This window comes from Spea bombifrons, chromosome 2 (assembly GCF_027358695.1).
Source record: "Spea bombifrons isolate aSpeBom1 chromosome 2, aSpeBom1.2.pri, whole genome shotgun sequence".
Taxonomy (NCBI): domain Eukaryota; kingdom Metazoa; phylum Chordata; class Amphibia; order Anura; family Pelobatidae; genus Spea; species Spea bombifrons.
In genome coordinates, this window is record NC_071088.1 from 97,655,152 (window position 1) to 97,674,428 (window position 19,277).

The 19,277-nt window shown below is 35.9% G+C and overlaps 1 protein-coding gene across 1 annotated transcript in view; it reads left to right on the forward strand.

The window, feature by feature from the left end:
• Nucleotides 1-2,232, forward strand: part of NALCN (sodium leak channel, non-selective) — a 140,155-nt gene extending 137,923 nt beyond the window's left edge. The window contains exons 43-45 of the mRNA XM_053455325.1: nucleotides 327-473; nucleotides 839-956; nucleotides 1,520-2,232. Coding sequence (XP_053311300.1) covers nucleotides 327-473; nucleotides 839-956; nucleotides 1,520-1,713 — 459 coding nt within the window. The 3' untranslated portion in view covers nucleotides 1,714-2,232. The remainder of the gene's footprint in view (nucleotides 1-326; nucleotides 474-838; nucleotides 957-1,519) is intronic.
• Nucleotides 2,233-19,277: the final 17,045 nt, after the last annotated feature.

Here is a 19,277-nt window from a genome sequence, read left to right on the forward strand (position 1 = left end):
TTTGTTGCATTATTACCATCTGGAGGTACATTATACATTCTAAACAAATATGAAGACACCCATGAACAGCTTTTAGAGAACAATTAAGAAGAAACACCTAATGTAGGACTGTAAATGAAATTTGCAATGTTAAATTATTATATTAATGGTATATAAAGAACAAATATGCATTTTGTATGATCACAGTCAAACATTTGCATTAATTGGCTTCCTTCAGTTTTATGTATGTTTTCCACTAATTTGACATGTTGGGGATTTAATGGGCATATTAGAAAAATATACATAGTACCCAGATATCTGAAAGACTCTTTCTCAACTTCATTCAGAAACAACAACAGTCATGCAGCATTATCCACAGCCTGCGGGAAAGCCAGCAGCAAGAGTTGAGCAGGTTCCTGAACCCTCCTAGCATTGAGACAACTCAGCCAAGTGATGATATGAACCTTAATAACCAGGATAATGCACAGCCAGAGGTATGTGGCACATACACAGCATACACATGTTTTATAAATGAATGGTGATGTCAGAACCAAGGACAATTGTAAGGATAAGAAAAATAGCGTATGGGAGAATAAGTAAAGCCCTGCACAGCCTTCAACAGAAACTGGATAATGCGAAAGGACCTCTACCAGCAGGAGTTTCAGCTTCTAAATAACTAAGTTGCATCAGCATGCAATGTCTAAAGCTGAGTTCTGATCTATGGTAATGACTCTATAGAACTACTGTTCCCAATAGTTTAATATGTGTATACATTAATAGCTCAAAATGTAAGGAAGACACAATTTTCAAAACATCGTAGGATTCTATGACATAAATATTTCTTATTTCTGTTTTTCAGACAAGTAGTCAACAACAGCTGCTTAGCCCAACTCTTTCAGACAGAGGTGGCTACAGACAAGATTCATTAGAAGCTGGTAAGCCACAGCGGAAATTTGGACAATGGAGATTGCCATCAGGTAATAGAAAATAATCCACTGAGTATATAACACAATATAATACAATGCACTGAAATTGAAGTATAGGAACGGAATCTGATTTATTCACAATCAGTTATAAAGGTAACTGATTACTACCCGAAGAACCTCAACCAAATTAATTATTTGAATAATACTCCAGTGCCTTAGTGGAACGCGTCACTTTAACACAACTGAATTCCCAAGCACCTCTAACTACTAAATAAATGGAGTTAATCGAAAGGTGAATGACTAGAGCTAAGCCCACATTGGACTCAACAGAACCTTTAGATGCTTATTGACTTTGCAAATATATATCTATTAAGATTAATTTCAACGGACTAGAGTAGCGACGGCTTTGTTATCACGCTCTTTAATTATTGTCAAATATTTTTTATTACCTATCCATCTGTTCAGTATTTGGGAATTGTCTGTATCTAAGGCTAGTTGCAAGATAACAAATAAAACAGCTACTCAATAAAGATTACAATGTAAAAAGTCATGAATATTAACTACCAGTGTTGAAACATTAAATACAACTTATTTTTTCAATATTCTTTTTCTAGCACCAAAACCCATTAGTCATTCAGTGTCTTCTGTTAATCTGCGATTTGGAGGGCGCACCACAATGAAATCTGTAGTTTGCAAAATGAACCCAATGTCCGATGCTGTCTCCTGTGGTTCTGAAGTCAAGAAGTGGTGGACAAGACAGCTTACTGTGGAAAGTGATGAAAGTGGGGATGACCTTCTTGATATGTGAACTCAATGCAATGGAGATGGCGTCGCATAGTGAACTTTTATACTTTTGTTGTTAAATAATGTGGACAACTTTTGTTTCAGTAGGTGAAACCACCCAAATTGGAGGAAAGGCCTTAACAAATGATATATTATCTACAGAGGATTCTCTATCTGGAGAGATCACCAGGCTATCACACTAGATTCTGCACCCTCAAAAAAACTGGGGGGGGGAATGTTCACAGAAATGTCATGTATTCTTCACCATGCTGTACATTTTATTTGCTGCCACAAGACCCAAATAAATTCAAATGTAATACAACAATGGGGTAAACACCCAGATGATGATTTGCTTCTATGATGGGAAAAAAGAGCATTGATATAATGCATTCTCTTGTTCCAATCTTCCATTCAAGCCACTATATCATTATGTTAGTTATCATAGCCAGGCCCACACAAATTTCATCCCACTTTTTGTCTGATTAATTTCTTTAGTGTGCAACCACATGCTGCTAAAGTGTAAGAGCGTTGCATATATTCCACAGGTGGCTGATTTTTTCCTAGTCCGTTCCTGCTTGTGTCTTCTACTTCAAATAATGTGTACAGTTGATGGATTGAAGAACATGACAATGAGATGTATTAAACAACAGACTTCAATGTTTAGCTGTTGACTTCTTTTTTTTATCTTATTCCAATTTTAACAATTGTGTGATTTATTGAAGATTTATTTAAAAGGTCCAAAAATATTTTTTTTCCGCTGGTCATCAACTTGTCATATTATGCTGTTGACATATTACACATGCCAGTTATTGTAAAATAACCAGGGAATAGTAAACATCCTCAAACGCCCACAAAAAAACAATGTTATGCTGCATTACTGTTATAAAATGTTCCAATACAAGGAAGTAAGAATCAGCATTTCAAGTGCACTGCTGCATAGTTCATCCTGGGAATACTGTGAGAAACCTGCTAGAGCCTTTAGATTGATTTAGTATTTCAGATTATTTTTAATAACAGAGTTATTTATAACAAAGTTATTTATTAAGTATACAGAACACTTGCTAATACATACCGTATTTTGGCAAAACAGATTTTACTATATTAAATCAATCCAGCTATGTATAGGCGACTAAATTCACTAGTGAATGTACAATGTTCACAACAGGCTGGGACCACATTGTAAAGATTGCACAAATACCAGTCTAAGGTTTTATATTTATGATATATGTTCTGCTCTTAATTGAGATGTATTATCATATAGATCCAAAAATGAGCTAATATTCCATGCAAACATTCATTTACAAAAAAAAATGCATGTTTTTGAAGCTATGAAGTAATTTATTATAAAATATATAAACCACCCTGACCACACAGTATGTAAAGCACTAATACTTTGTATGATACAGATATCTCTATAGAGAAATACCTGCATATGTACATATACCTTTATATAAAAACGACATAATTATATGATCATGAATATATAGCTGTTATGTCACACGATATAAAGTGGATGGGAAATGTTCTGCATATAGTTTGCGTATGGGCTATATAGTAATGATAGGAAGAGAGAATTACGGGATGCTCATTGAATGACAAGGAGGCTGTTAAGTAAGAGCAAAGACTTATAATTATATATTTCCATTAATATGAATAAAATAACAGTATGAGAATGACACCTAATGAAGATTATGTCTAATTAGTATTATATTTACAAAGACTGACTAAAAATCTTTATAACATGTAATGGTAGAAGGATTTATAATTCTTTTTATGCACGTCTCCAATGGAAGAAGTTGCGGGTACAGACTGCAGGTTAAAGAAGTATTACAGCTCTTGTGTTGTTGGCTGAACCGCGCAGATCACTTATTCACTAATGTTGACTGTCAGCTCAACAACAGCTCGAGCCTGCTTGACGCAGGTTGACCCAGTTCCAACAAGTTGATCTATTCCTTGCTCCACATGTCTCATGTGATCTTATATCCCTGCTCTCGGAATGACATGTGGAGGAATAGAATCTTACCAAATTATGAGAAGCAACATACTAAATTCAAACAAAAATATGAATTCTTCAAATTTGTAGGTATGCTCATAAATATAAGCTCATTTCATAACATCTTCAACACTGAAATTATTAATTTTCTTTTCTGATACTACAGTAGTATTCATGCTGTTATGAGGATCCAGTGGCTATTTTGTGAGCACAGTTTTGGTCCAAAGCTATAAAAGTGATCTTATTATGAAAGCTATCAATTAAATGATCCAGTCAGAAGGACCATCCATTGGTTGCAGTGGCAATAATACTTGGTTCTATGCAGTGTTATAGTCGCCTGGGCCCAATAAACTGAGTGAGCCAATGTATAATAAATAACTTATTAGTGCGATAACTTTTTGGAGTAAGAGACCCGTGAATGTCTTTGAGATTGCATTTTGTTTTACATTGCATATAATAAAGATAGTTTACAGATAAAAAAACACAAATATTGCAGTGCCTTGACAGTTTGAAATGTGTTTTAAACCTGCACGTTGGATCACATACAAGTCTACAGCAGAAAGCTCCAACTTCTAGAGTGTGATTAAGGATTTTTCCTATTTTTCACTCTATTTGTAATATATATGGCTTGTGTACTATGATTAGTTGTGTTTAAAAACAAAACTTTTTCAACCAAATGAGGCAGAGGTGCACACACTAGCTAAACTGTAATCCTTGTCAAAAAAAGTAGCTTTAACTCACAAATTTACAAAATATTATTGGAAAAGCTGATGAGGTATGAGATCTTTGGAATAGGCATTACATGTTGATGTTGGTGGATGCTCAGCACAATAAATATATAGATATATGAACCTAGGAACTTACCAAAAGTGGCTACCCTTCTTCTGGGTGCATAGCAAACATTAATAACTTTTTCGTAGCTAAAACTATCATCTGTTAGCACTTGAAGGTCATAAACTCTGAACATTTAGCAGAATTTGAGAAATTTGAGATTTTGAGAAATACCAGCTAAAGCCAAACTAAAATCAATACAAAAACGTAAGTGTTACCTAGAAATACATCTTTTTGTAAGTGGATTTCGTATGCTTTATTCTTTTCAGTAATAAGCTTTCATATTTATCACGAAGACATTATTTTAAAAAAATAATCTTCGTAGTGCATGCAGCTTTGGTGTTAAGCAGGCAAGTATTCTAAAAGTAAGTTAAGCAAGTACATTAAGCGTTGGTCTGAATAAAAAAAAAGAAAAAAGAGAATAATTTATTGTGAAGCAAATTCTTAAAACATTCCCATGTTCCAAAGCATGGGCATGTGAAAGTTGTTGAAAAGAATTGATAGAAAAAAGGTTTCCCTTAGATATATTTTTCTGTTTACATAATTACTACAGGAATGGCAGACATTTCTGACACTTTTTTCACCTATGTAGGTTCCTAAGAGAATGTCCTAAAATGACATAAGGTACCTTGGAAATAGTGATGGACCAGACAAAAAAACACAGATGATCATTCACCATTATGGGTTTATTGCTGTAAAAAAATATTCTTTTTAGCTAGTAACATTTCAGAGAAAATGTAATTTATTTAAAACTCTAAATTAAAAAAGCAGTAGAAAAAATATAAAATGTATACATTATATTTAAAAAATGACATTAAATTATTTTATCTTGAACCACATTATAGCTAATTAAAAGTTTTTTACTCCCTCATAACCCGTATTTCTAAAGAACATTTTTATTATATGTTTGTCCAACCAATTTTTCTTTTTGTGTTATCCAAACAAATGATATATTGTTTTTTTGGGGTAAGTGGGATTTTCTGCAAAGAGCTGGGAACCTTTTTTTTTTTTTTTTACAATTTTAATGTTTTTTACATGTATTATTATTATTATTATTATTTTGTATCACATTATTTTTTATTGTTTGCACTGCTTTATGTGCAACATTACTAAAGATCCCCTTAGGATCTTTATAGACCTCAGGGATCCCTCTTGAAAATAGAGTGTACCCCAATGATGTCATGGTGACATCACTGGGGTCCCTATAAATATTCGTTTTAAAAAAAAATTATTTACTATTTTTTATTATTATTTTCCCCTTCTCACTCTGATCTTGCTATGTGGTGATCACAGAGTAATCAAGATTGTGCAGCCCCACATTCTTGATCACATGATGTGTGATAAGCGGAAGGTAGAAGCAGGGCCTCTTTTTTATGGATGTAATAGAATATCGGTAGGATCCTGAACCAGTTAATTAATAAAAAAAAAAACCACAAAGTATCATCAAATGTTTCCATAAATGTAACTAATTATTTTACTATATACATGTTGCTTATGCCTGTGCTTATGCATTTAAAGGGGCAATCTCCTGTCCAAAATAACCTGCCCAATGATGAATGCATATTAAAATAGTAAGTAATTACTTTAATATGCATACATGACATTTTTGGTGGAGCCAATCACTGGCAGGAAAGTGCTGCTGTTGAAACCAGTGGGAGTGCATTTTTACACATACATGCGAGGGGGTCTTATTAGACTCTTGCGAGCCAGTGCAAGGCAAAAAGCTTAAGGGTCAAGGAAAGATAGCAAATGTGTCAGAAGATTTTGTTTTATCTATATGTTTAAAGGAAAGAAATGCAAAATATATGGCTGGAGTGTTCTTTGAGAGGGATGTGTCTCCTTAAAATGTCAGTTCAACAGTAGTCCCATTTATCTACCAGCCAATGAGAATTATTTTACTTACCGTATGTTAATGTACAAATAGAAATAGCCTATAATATAGTGTGCCCATTTAATTAATACATTTCCTTGTGCCTACAACAGTTTGTGACAGAGCCCCTAACTTCCTGCACAACTGTTCTGATAACTCTAAAACTCAGAAGCAGCTTCCAACTATGATTTTTGTAGGCCATGCACAGGCAACTAGAAGCTCTCCAGTAGCTCTAGATACCACATGATGAATGAATGAATGAATGAATGAAAGGATCATGAGGAAAATGGTTATTTAAGATTATGATTTACATGTTTGTGAGTTTGCTTTGATCAATTATTTTTTATCTTCCATATTTATAAGCTTGTCATTGTTTTACTTCTACGCACATATTCTAAAACTGATGTGCATTCCTTAAATATTTGTGTAAAAATAGTGGGAATGGTCTAATAGTACTGAATATATCATATTAAAAAAATGATAATCACAAAAAAAAACTTTTATGGAGAAACAAAAATACAAGCTTTAATATATTGTAAATAAAACTTGAACATAATTTGGTTTTCCTGTTATTCCGCCTCTTAATAAAGATATTGCTAAACAACCTGGAAATTGTGAAGCACCCATTTTGTATAAGATCTTCCTCTTTGTTGATTTGTTATATTTTGTTGTTGTTTCTCATACAAAAACAGTTGTGTTTTCGAAACGTTTAAGAACAGTTATATCTGTGAATACAGCAGTATTGTATGAATAATGTTTTTATTCATGTTTCCACTGTGGGTTTTACCTCTGGAAAAATCTGTATTGTTTGCCATGTAATTTCCACGTTGTGTTGACTATTGCGTTTCCGATCCCTAACAATTGTGTTCGGACCTCATATGTGTGTTTGGTGCTGACAGCACATCACGTTGTCAGTCGCACTCAAAATCCGTTGTAATAAAATGTGAGCAGCATTTAACCTATTTGTTCTCAGGCAACGTTCTATCAGGATTGTGTTAGCACCATGAGAAGAAAGAAAAAGAAACATTCTTTGTTGTGAGTGCAGCTAAATCTTTTATACATGTTAGTAAATATCAATAAATATTGTATTTCTTAAAGAAGTTGCCTTTGGGTTTACAATAAATTATAAAATCCTGAAAAAAAAATGTTTCTTGCATCTCCTTTGTGAAGGGGTTTGTTTAAAGGTTCCTTTGCATACTAAAATGTTTTTTCTTTTTTCTTTTGTATAAATAAAAATGTGTTTTGTTTAAAAGAAACTTTCCCTAGAGCTATGAGGTCTAGTAGGAACACAAATTACTTTGCCACGTGCTTAGAAAATATTTAGAGTTTCTGCTTCAGGTTTAAATACGGTAATACCTGAAGTTGGAAAAAAAGTTGTGGGCCAAAAACTTCTACTGATAATGTTTTTCTGGTGCCAACATGAAATAATATGTCTTTTCTTCCTTGCAGTAAATCGTTTGAAATAAAGAGGTTTTGGTTTCTTTTGTCTTAAAAATAAAGAATAAAAGTTTCTTGAATTTTTGGGTTTTGCAACATTCCAGGAATAAAAACATGTGCAATCGCATTAGTGACTTAAATATCAAAAGTACTTTAGAATTCCCAAAAATATTTTTTTTCAGCTCAGGAAATTAATAAAAACAAAAGCAACAAGCAATTGTTGTACGCATTGCAAAATATTACAGACACTTAATGCTGGACCAAAAAATTGTCTGGACTATATTATTTCACAACAGGATCTCAGGATTCATTCAGAATGGTGAATTATTGCATTATCGTTCACCAGAGGGATATTTAATGATGTAATTACCGTAATGTCATATTAACATTCAGGGGCATCTTTAAGTTTAATGGGGTCTTGGGCAAACATCTACTGTTGGGTCCTATACATACATTTTATATATAACAGGCAATGTATGCCCAGAGCATACTTTTTATAGGGCAACCCACTCTTCATTTTAAACACTATGGTTAAAATCTCCTACAGAAATACATGCAATACATGCACGTATAAATATATAATACAGTGTATTAATGTGTCTATATACCACTTATGTATTTCTAATCATACATAGTGTATTTTGTATGTACAGAATGCAAGGCATTACTGTGCTCACTGTGCTTTCTTAAATGGGTCAGCTAGTACATTGTACACTCACACCAACGCACCCAGACACTAACACACACTAACTTTAACACACATTGTTAGGAAGTTCTAAACAGGAACCCAATATCCGGAGAAGGAATCCCAATATAACCAGGGAGGGCAGCTGAGGACAGGGATCGCAGTGAGGCAGTAAACGGTTAAACAATCCCAGGGTCAGGTCAGGGACACCAAAAAGGCAGCAAATACTTAAATAACCCATGGTTAGGGACACCAGAGAGGCTGCAAAAAACCCACTCCTCACCAGACATTAACACTCACACCCAGACACACACAAACAACCAGACACTGACACACACCCAGACTCTCACACTTACAATGCTAGACACCCTCCCAGATACTTACATAAACACACAGAGACACTGACACAAACACAGATACCCAGACACTAACACACACACACATATAACCAGATACTCACACTCACGCCCCCAGAAACACACACAACTTCACCCAGACACTCACACTAACTCACCTCACTTACCTTTTGTAAAGAGTCAGACTTTCTTCAACCTACAGTTGTACTACTATCGCAAGGGTCACGTAAAGCAAAGTTACATGACCCGACTAAACCCCACCTATATAAAATTAATAGGGGCAGGTTTGGTATTCCTTTGCCTAAAGCTAGAAATATTTCATACGGCATAAACACAGTGGATTCCGATAAATTAATAAAATGTGTTTAATGGGAAAGTAAGTTGTTTAGGGGACCATAATTTAAAATCTATTTATTGACACCTCAATGTGGCTGTTGAGAAGTTATTGTATTCAGATAAGGCAAGACTACTTTCCCCTATATTTAATATCTTGTTACTGCATTTGGTATTTTGTATTTTTGTAGCTATATATGAATGTATACAAGAATAGAAAACTGTAAATGTAAAATCATGTACTTTTAGTGTAAAACACAGAATGTAGTTGGAAATGCCCCATACTTTCTATGACAACAAAAGAAACCGGCACATAAGCTGTTTTATCTAACCTAATGTAAATAATTGATATATTTTGGGAAGCAATGTTCTCTAAATTAAATATGCTTTTATTCACGGGGAAGCCAGTATTCCAGGAAGATTATTTGTTGCTGTTTTGGGGAAAGGCAAGATAACTGTAGGAATTTCCTTAAAATATATATATTGCCTATTAAATGCCGCAATATAGTCAGAAGCTTACACTATGAGAAGCCCAGCTTTAGCTGGCAGCAGAAATGATTTTTGCGCATTTACTTAGATGAAAGCTGGCACTTTTAACACCGTCTAAAGAATACCCCCTACACATAAACTGATCTCTAGATTACCAGAGAAATTACCGCCTTTGTATACTTATAGACTGACGTGATAACTGAAAATAACTTCCATTAGCACTTTAAAAACACCTGCTGATACCAAATGAATTTCATTTGAAACCAACTGAGAAAAATATTGGCTATCGGAAAATTCTTTGTTCATGGTTATTTCGAGTTAGCTTGAATCTATGTAGCTTTGTTATTAGTCTAGAATTCTTCAGATGTTGCCATCTGCACAGGATTTCATCTTTACACTACAAATTATTATAATCCTTTATAATCCATTTTCCCCCAATCCTTTACAAGTGTATAATACCACAAGCTTTAAATTTCTAACGATAACGGAAAGAAATCAACCAATTGTTTCAACTATTACTATTCTATACCACCACCCCATGTCTATTTATCTTATTTGTAAATCCATGAGCAATGTGTCCTCAGACAAATTATATGTATATTTCTCGCAGGCTTAGTTAACATGATCGACGTATACGTAAAGCAAGTATGTAGAATTTAAATTGTTGTGGATTGCATTATATCATGCCGCACAAATAATCGGATGATAACCACACGCTGTCCATCCAGGGCTATTTTTCCGTTTAAATATACTGCTGGTATGTGCTGAAAAGATTCCCTTCTTCTGTGATTCCAGAAGCCACATTCCGTTACTAATCCCTGGACGTGAAGGCTAGTTAAAAACATTATTTCTGGTTCACCTTCAAGGTCTGTATGTGGTGTCTGATTCTGGTGCTCCACATGGTATACACTGCCAAGCTACACCTACACCCCGAATTCACTCATGTTATTAGCATCACAAGGAAAGATGTCATGAAAGGGTAATTATCCTATTCCTATCAATTATTAATTTTGTGATTTTGTAATTGACTTGGCGGCTTTATACACTAACACTCACACGACATATACTATACCGATGACATTAGTTGACATTATACATGGAAAAAAAATCAGAACTAGTATTCATTCATACGACCAGCATTGCCATGATAGAAACTACACTCATTATCACATATACAATATCTATGGACCATGAAGCTACATTGAGTGATATAAATGCTCCATGAGGTTAATATTTCTAACTGAAAAATAAAGCTTTTGTCAGTTTTTTGTTCATATTCTTCTAATCATGCCTAGATTTCACTTTCTTCAATACATTTAAACATAATTATTTATCAAGTGCTATCATAGTCCATTTAATAATAATTCTAATTAGAAATTTGGCTTTCTATTATCTTACTCTAAAGTGTAATTTTCATTCATAGGTCTATGTTGTAATGCATTGGCAAAGTAATGGCAAGCACTATAAACATACAGTAGCTGAGTGAATAGACTAACAATTGTTCGTTGAAACCCATTTAATGATAGTGATGAGAGTGGTTTTGTACAGGTTACAGAATCTGGGGAAAAAACATTAAATTGCTGTAGCAATTTCTATTGCAGATAAAGACAGGGCTGTTGTAATACGTGAAACTATTTAGATTCATCGTTCAAGAGTTGTGGCCAAACTTGCTTAACGTAAGAACCACATACGATAGATGTTTGAGAGCCGCAAGACATGCACATTTTGTTACAAAATTGATATATAACGTACGTAATAATATATGTAGTTTATAAAGTTTAACCCTTGTTGGTTAATTCACAGAGGAGTTGTTCATTTCAAATTGTTAGAAGTGTATGTGGTATTTTTAGTCCAAATTAGATTTGTGCATTCAGATTCATACGTATTTTAACAAAATTTACCAATTTTGTTCATTCATATGAATTTCCAGAAGTGAGGAGGAACTCCAACAAAGCAGAGAGCAATGAGGTTAGTGGGACTAAACAAAAATTCCCCTGCAAAGCCCTTTAGGATAAATCATGGAAATGGGAAAAATGGGAAGCATTTTGTAGTTCTAACTCTGTCTTGACTTTAAGAGTTATGTTTTTCATTTTACGGACACAGACGTGTTCACAGGCATATACTGCGAAATAACCTTGCAGCATTTAATGTTACTTCAGTGTATAACAACAAAACATATTAAACAATCACATTAAGGTGTACTAATTCTGATCTTTCCATGAACTACTTGCAGACTATAATACTGGCAACTTGACTCAAAAAAAACAAACTATTCACTGATTTTTAAAAATATGAAGGATATTTTATTATCTCCGGCTTTGTTTTCCTCTGGTATGTCTCTACCCCGTGTGTCTCCATACTCCGCTGATTTCAAAAGGTTAACTCCAGTGCTCTCTTGTCTATCTTAATTACAATTGTGAAGGCGGGAAACACTTACATAATATATGCAATCACCTTATCTGACCACTTGTGGGGTAATCCTATAATTTCCTAGGCCTCACTTGGAAATGTATGTGAATACTGCTATATGCGCTACGAATAATGCTGTTACCAAATTAAAATACACAATTTCATACATAAATATTGATATCGTCAATATTTAAAACATATGATTTAACATATGAAAGACAAATAAAATGACATCCAATGAAACTGTAAGGAAATGACAGAGATGCCAGTGACCTAACGCGTTTTGCCCTATTGTGGGTTTATTCAGAGGATTTTAAACTGGCCCAATTATGTTAAAAATTGTAACTAGCATACTCTTTTCTGCAGCCTTACATAATGATGAATGTGTTTTGGACCCCCCCTCACTGTGTATGTTGTAACCTGGGTTGCTGAATGGGAATATCTCCTCTACTCATGGATTCCTGCAGGTGGGGTATATTGAGATTTGACTGCAGAAATGTTCTATTAATTGTGTTGTACTATATAGCTGGTAAGGGACGCTCCTAGAGCTCTATCCACTTGTCATCTGTCCTCTTTTCCAATGACCTTTTCATACAGATAAAAATTACACTGGGGGAAACGCCAGCGACTACAATCAGCAGCCATCACCCTAATCAAGCCATCTGAACAACCAACAACCTCTACAGATCATCCTGACTCAACCAACTCATCCCCATCCAAGCAGCCTTCTCATACTATTTCACTCCCCCCTCAACCACCAACTAGATTGTAAGCTCACATGAGCAGCGCCCTCTTCTCCTTTATGTACTAGTTTGTGATGTTAAATGTATCCTACCGGCTCTGATTGTAAAGTGCTATGGAATTTGCTGGCCCTATGCAATTAAATGTAATAAAGTATATAGACATCTGCTTGGCGACAATGTTACAGTTCATCTTGTTTCAGTGGCGGTATCAATGTATGTTTGTGCCTAATTAGTATATTACTGGAATGTCAGGCTGTGGCAGGATAATGAGTCCCTGATCTGAGAATATCCATCTTGGCCTGGTATTCCATAAAAATTTCCTTGGAAAGTCGCAAAATCTCATTACAATGTAAGGCAGCATGAGTCTATTTCATACACTTCACTTAACCCTTTGTGAGACACAGGCACAACACTCAGACATCTGCAGTGTTTCTCTAACCTATGATTCTTTTATTGTAAACTTGCAAACTGTTTAGATCAATGTAATAGCTCAAAGCTTCATTACAAAAACAAAATCAGAAATTTGACTATTTCTCATTTTCATTTAGCAAATTGGCTAAAAAATCATAATAACGCATTTCTTTCATGACAGACATAATTACTGCTTCGCATGGGAGGTTTTGTTGATTCTGACAAACGTGTTATTTACAAACTAATGCATTTCTTGGCATGCAAAAAGGTATTATTAGGTTAATTATAATCCATGTGCATGGTTATAGTGTGCTAACAGCTTCATATATTGCATCCAAAATGTGGTTTGTTTTGTCTGCCAAACAATTTTGCACCTGGTTCAAGTACATTTATCAGAATAAGTGATTCAAATGTTGGGTTTTGTGAAATATGAGGTGTTTGCCACAACCAAGCGCTAAACAGAGGAATTATGAATGGTTTATATACTATATTGGAAGTGATAATTGATTTGAACACTTGCTGGTAGGGTTGCCAACGTTTGTAAACCATTTCTGGGATACTCTTTGGGTGGTGGGACCTTAGGGTGTCTGGCCATGGCTTTAGTTTTACAGGAGACACCTAGTACTATCCCATTCCACTGTAGGTCTGTGTCATGGGCAAATTGGACAAAACAATACATGAACAGTTTATGAACTGCATGGGAATGTTAACTCTATAAATAAACAGTGCACGCTCTGTCACCAAAAAAAGGAAATTAAATATAATGAAAAATAAACAATGAAGATTCTCCAGATGTCTCCTGGACAGGTGGAGAGCACTATGATTTGTTATATCATATACATTATTGTTCTAATATGTGAAGCGCCTTAGTATATGTATTTTGGTGCTTATGGACTAACAATATCCTAATAGCATATACTATACATATGTACTGGCATTGAGTTATTTTTAGTGCTGCCTTTTCTTTTTTTTTATTTTATTAAAATAAATGGCACATAGAAGCACAGATTTTGATGGCAAGTAAGAACCATATGGTCTGTCTAGTCTGCCCAGTTTTTTTGGTGTCAAACCTTATACGGTCCTTGGTACAGCTTAACAGTTACACTATTCACACATCACACATAAGCAGATTTGCAAACCAGAGCTTGACAAATTCCAGACATCGGGTAGCCATGGTTCCAAGATTTTTAGGTTTGGTGCAAAATATTTTGTGCAATTTTATATTTATCTCTATGGATGAGCCTCTTTCCGGTTGCTCCTACATACACTAAATGGCCAAATTGTTTGTGTGTTGAAACACCTAAACACACCCATTGCTAACAGGTGTATAAAATTAAGCACATAGGTATGCCATTTCCATAGACAAACATTGACCGTAGAATGACCAGTGAGCCCAGTGACTGTAAATGTGGGGCTGTCATAGGATTCCAGCTTAGGCACAAGTCAGTTCATGTTAGGTCTACTCCTGTCCACTTTACGTGTTTTTATACTGAAGTAGAATCATCTAGGAGTAACAGCTCAGTCACACTAGGGATGAATTTGAGCGCTTACTGTGAGACAGGCCTTCTTGTCCAACATCAGTACCTGATGTCACAAATGCTCTTTTGGCTGAAAATTCCCACATACACACTCCAAAATAATGCGAAAAGCCTTTCCCAGTGGAGGATGTTACAGCCGGCAAGGGGGGGGGCTACTTCATATAAATGGTTTTGGAATGAAATGTCCAGTCCTGTTCCATGCACTAAGGCTCTTCTCCTTCTGTACCATTATATTTTAACTTGGATCAATTTTGTTTGAATAGTGTCAATTATTATAATTATTTATTGATTTATATAGCACCATCATATTCTGTAGCGCTGTACAATGGGTAGACAAGAAATACCAAGTAGTATTTAAGATAACAATTTGACTTACAGAAACTACAGGTGAGGAGGGCCCGAGCTTAAAATTCTAATGTTATTGTCAGTTATAACAGTGCTACAAAATCTGCTGGTGCTCTATTAATAAAGGCAATGTGCTATTTTGCCAAAGGTATTTTTCATTAGTCTTAATGTCTTTAATCAATTTATCTCCTGGTTCCTTGAAAGGCTGAAAATTCACACCATGATTGATCAAAATCTATTCTAATTTTTAGAACAGTTTTCACCTGATCCATGCTCATACAGTTTGCCCAAAGAAGCCCAAAGAAAGTGCCACATTAAGACCCTCCACGGCTTCTAGGCAAAAGGATTTAGCAAATTATAGCAAAAGGTTGTGGTTTCCTACCTACTGATGCTATGCGGCTGAATTATCCATTAATGTACTAGGGCCCCCAGGCAGGCGCCTAGTGTGCCTAATGCTTTAGAAAAGATAAACCGAATCAACACTTGTTTCATTACAGACTGCTGAGCACTTTTACCTCCTCATCTCATTGTCTTCATGTATTTTAGAGAACAATACACAATGCTTTTTCACATTTTTTTAAATATTGTTAAATCAATAAATCCATAGCTTTCAAGACGTGTCATCCAAAGAAAAACAAAGTCAATGTGCTTCTTAGACATGGCTTCAGCTTTTGTAACATATAATCTGATAGACCTAATATTATTCTGCTGTCTGTATAAAGTTCCTTTATCTAAATGGATATCGCTGCATGTAATATCTAGCTCAGGATATGGCACTGGTGATAAGAGTATCATCGGCAGGCATGTAATTTGCTAACGCTCATATTACTGCAACTGTGGCTTCATTTAAAGGATTTTAACATTTTTTTATATATGTCTTTAATATCCAATATTAGCTTACCCATCAGATATAACGTAATAATTGCAGTATGGTATAAAAACACCTTGCATCTAATGTTGGTTTGCAAAGCGAGTTTAAAAAAACTAGAACTAGTAAATCTTTATGTTGTGGTTTGTTTAGAGGCACAGCATGTTGAACGGTTATTTATTTATTACTCTGGTTGAATTTGATGGGCAAGGTTGAACTTGATGCACGTTTGTCTTTTTTCCAACCTAAACTATTATACTTTGTTACTGTACACATTGTGGCAAATGTTTTAGTCAGGTGTGAAAAATGCTGTTTGCACGCAGCAGCCAACCATGGTGGAGGTTTCAGGCTCGTCATCATAAATTTTGGGCCCCTTACAAAACGAATGGTCCCTTCCTCACTACCAGGAGTTTGTCTGTTGTTTGAGGGCAAAGATGGCACATGCAGGGTTTTTGGGGACACAGGTGGCATAGGCAAGCTGTTTGGGTGGGCTATATTAGACAGCAAGAGAACATCAAAGTTGACGTGTTAGAAGCAGACAACATGGGCAAGCATAAGGGCGACTTTGACAAGAGTCAAATTGTGATGGGTAGATGACTTGGTCAGAGCATCTCCAGTACTGCAGCTCTTGTGGGGTGTTTCCGTTCTGCAGTGGTCAATACCTATCGAAAGTGGTCCAAGAAAGGAAAAGCGGTGAACCAGCGGTCGAGACACATTGAGGTACATGGGGCAAAGACTGGCCCATGTGGTCAAATCCAACAGATGATATACTGTAGCTCAAATTGCTGAAAAAGGTAATGCTGGTTCAGATAGAAAGGTGTCAGAACACACAGTGCATTGTAGTTTGCTGCATGTGGGGCTGCGTAGCCACAGTCCAGTCAGGGTGCCCATGCTGACCCCTGTCCATTGCTGAAAATGACCCAAATGTGCAGCTGCAGGACCAGTTAGCATATTTCACAAGATCCCCTCTATCCTGCCAAGCTCTAGCTCTGGCCCAAGGATTTTTGGCCATTGCTACAGTATAATACACATACTAGGATTTATATTATTGAAGCAATAACAGCTTCAAAAGCTTCCAACAATTTATTTCACTGACTCAATAAAATATCTGATTCCATAGTGTTTTTTTATAACTATATACAAACTGCATGAGGCTTACTTCAGCAATTGTAATTTCATTTAAATAAAAAAATACACAAATAATATTATGTCTACTAGTACAGAAAAAAAGGAACTTAAAACCGTTAATTCTTTTAATCTAAAGAGGAGTCTGGGCAGCGTGCAGTGAGCTTGTAATATGTTTTATTAGCTACTTTGTAACTGCTCTAAGCTAGTGGAAAATAAGGGTATCAACACTGTGTGTATGGTTGGCCTTAGGGTTTTGCTATGTTTCCAGAAAATCTTCCCACATGCGCATTCTTGCTAACATAGGAAAGAGCCTTATAGTAGATCCACATAAAAGCTCAGGCCCAAGACAGCTGCCTAGTTTGCATTCTAGTCTACATTTTTGGTATACAAAATCACTAAGCTGTATATATGAAACAAACACGATGATTCGTGTCTGTATGCAGCCTGCTGGTAAAAAAAAAGAACTCATTGCTACCATCTAGTGGATTATCTGAGAATAACTGAGGTGAAGCTTAGTTAGATGTTCAACAACAAAGCGAAAACCTTATACAATCAAGAAACCCATCAAGTCACTACTATATATATATATATATATATATATATATATACACTCTCACTGGCCACCTAATTAGGTACACCTGTTCAACTGCTTGTTAACACAAATAGCTAATCACATGGCAGCAACTCAATGCATTTAGGGATGCAGACGTGGTCAAGACAACTTACCGAAGTTTTTTTTTTATTTTTATTTTTCTTATATAGCATCATCAAATTCCGTAGCACTGTACAATGGGTGGACATAACAAGTAGTATGTAACATAACACATTGACTTACAGAGACAACAGGATTGCAGGAGAGGGACTAGGAAAGGTGAGCGTTAATGTGCTATGTTGTAAGCGTCCTTACAGAAGTGGGTCTTGAGGGATTTTTGGAAGGAATAAAGGCACGGAGAAAGATAGATAGACCAGGGGAGGGCATTCCAGAGGATAGGGGCAGCCCTGGAGAAATCTTGTAAGCGTTTTGAGTTTTAAAAGGATTGAGTTTTGAAAACGATTGAGTTTCAGCAAACGTGCAGACATCCAGGTAGAGACAGAAGCGAGACAGTTAGTTATACAATCTAAGACAGAAGGAGAGAGATCAGGAGAGAATAGATAGATCTGGGTGTCATCAGCATACAGGTGGTATTGAAAGCCAAAGGATACGATTAGTTTGCCAAGTGAGGAAGTGTAGAGAGAGAACGGAAGGAGTCACTGAATGTAAGATCAGAGAGGTAGGAAGTGAACCAGGAAAGAGCAGTGTCACAGAGACCAAGACCATGAAGAGTTTGAAGGAGAAGAGGGTGGTCCACAGTGTCAAAAGCAGTTGAAAGGTCCAGTAGGATTAGCATGGAGTTGTGGCCCTTGGATTTAGCAGTAAGCAGGTCATTTGTAACTTAAGTAAGGGTGGTCTCAGTAGAGTGTCGAGGGTGAAAACCAGATTGAAGAGGGTCAAACAGGAAGTTGGAGTCTAGAAACTTAGTTAATTTGGTATAAACAATTCAAACCGAGCATCAGAATGGGGAAGAAAGGGTTTAAGTGACTTTGAACGTGGCATGATTGTTGGTGCCAGACGGGGTGGTATGAGCATTTCATAAACTGCTGATCTACTGGTATTTTCACGCACAAACATCTCTAGGGTTTACAGAGAGCGGTCTGAACAAGAGAAAATATCCAGCAGTAGTTGTGTGGACAAAAATTTCTTGTTGATGTCAAAGGAGAATGGGCAGACATCGAGATGACAGAAAGGTAACAGTAACTCAAATTACCACTCGCTACAACCAAGGTATGCAGAATACTATCTTCGAACGTACCACACGTCGAACTTTAAAGCAGATGGGCTGCAGCAGTAGAAGACCACACTGGGTGCCACTCCTGTCAGCTAAGAACAGGCAACTGAGGCTACAATTCGTACAGACTCACTGGCTGGAAGAGCGTTGGCTGGTCTGATGAGTCTCGATTCCAGCTGTGACATTGAGATGGCAGGATCAGAGTTTGGCATGAACAACATAAAAGCATGGATCCATCCGTATCAATGGTTGAGGCTGGTGGTGTAATGATGTGGGAGACACTTTCTTGGCACGCTTTGGGCCCCTTAGTACCAACTGAGCATTGTT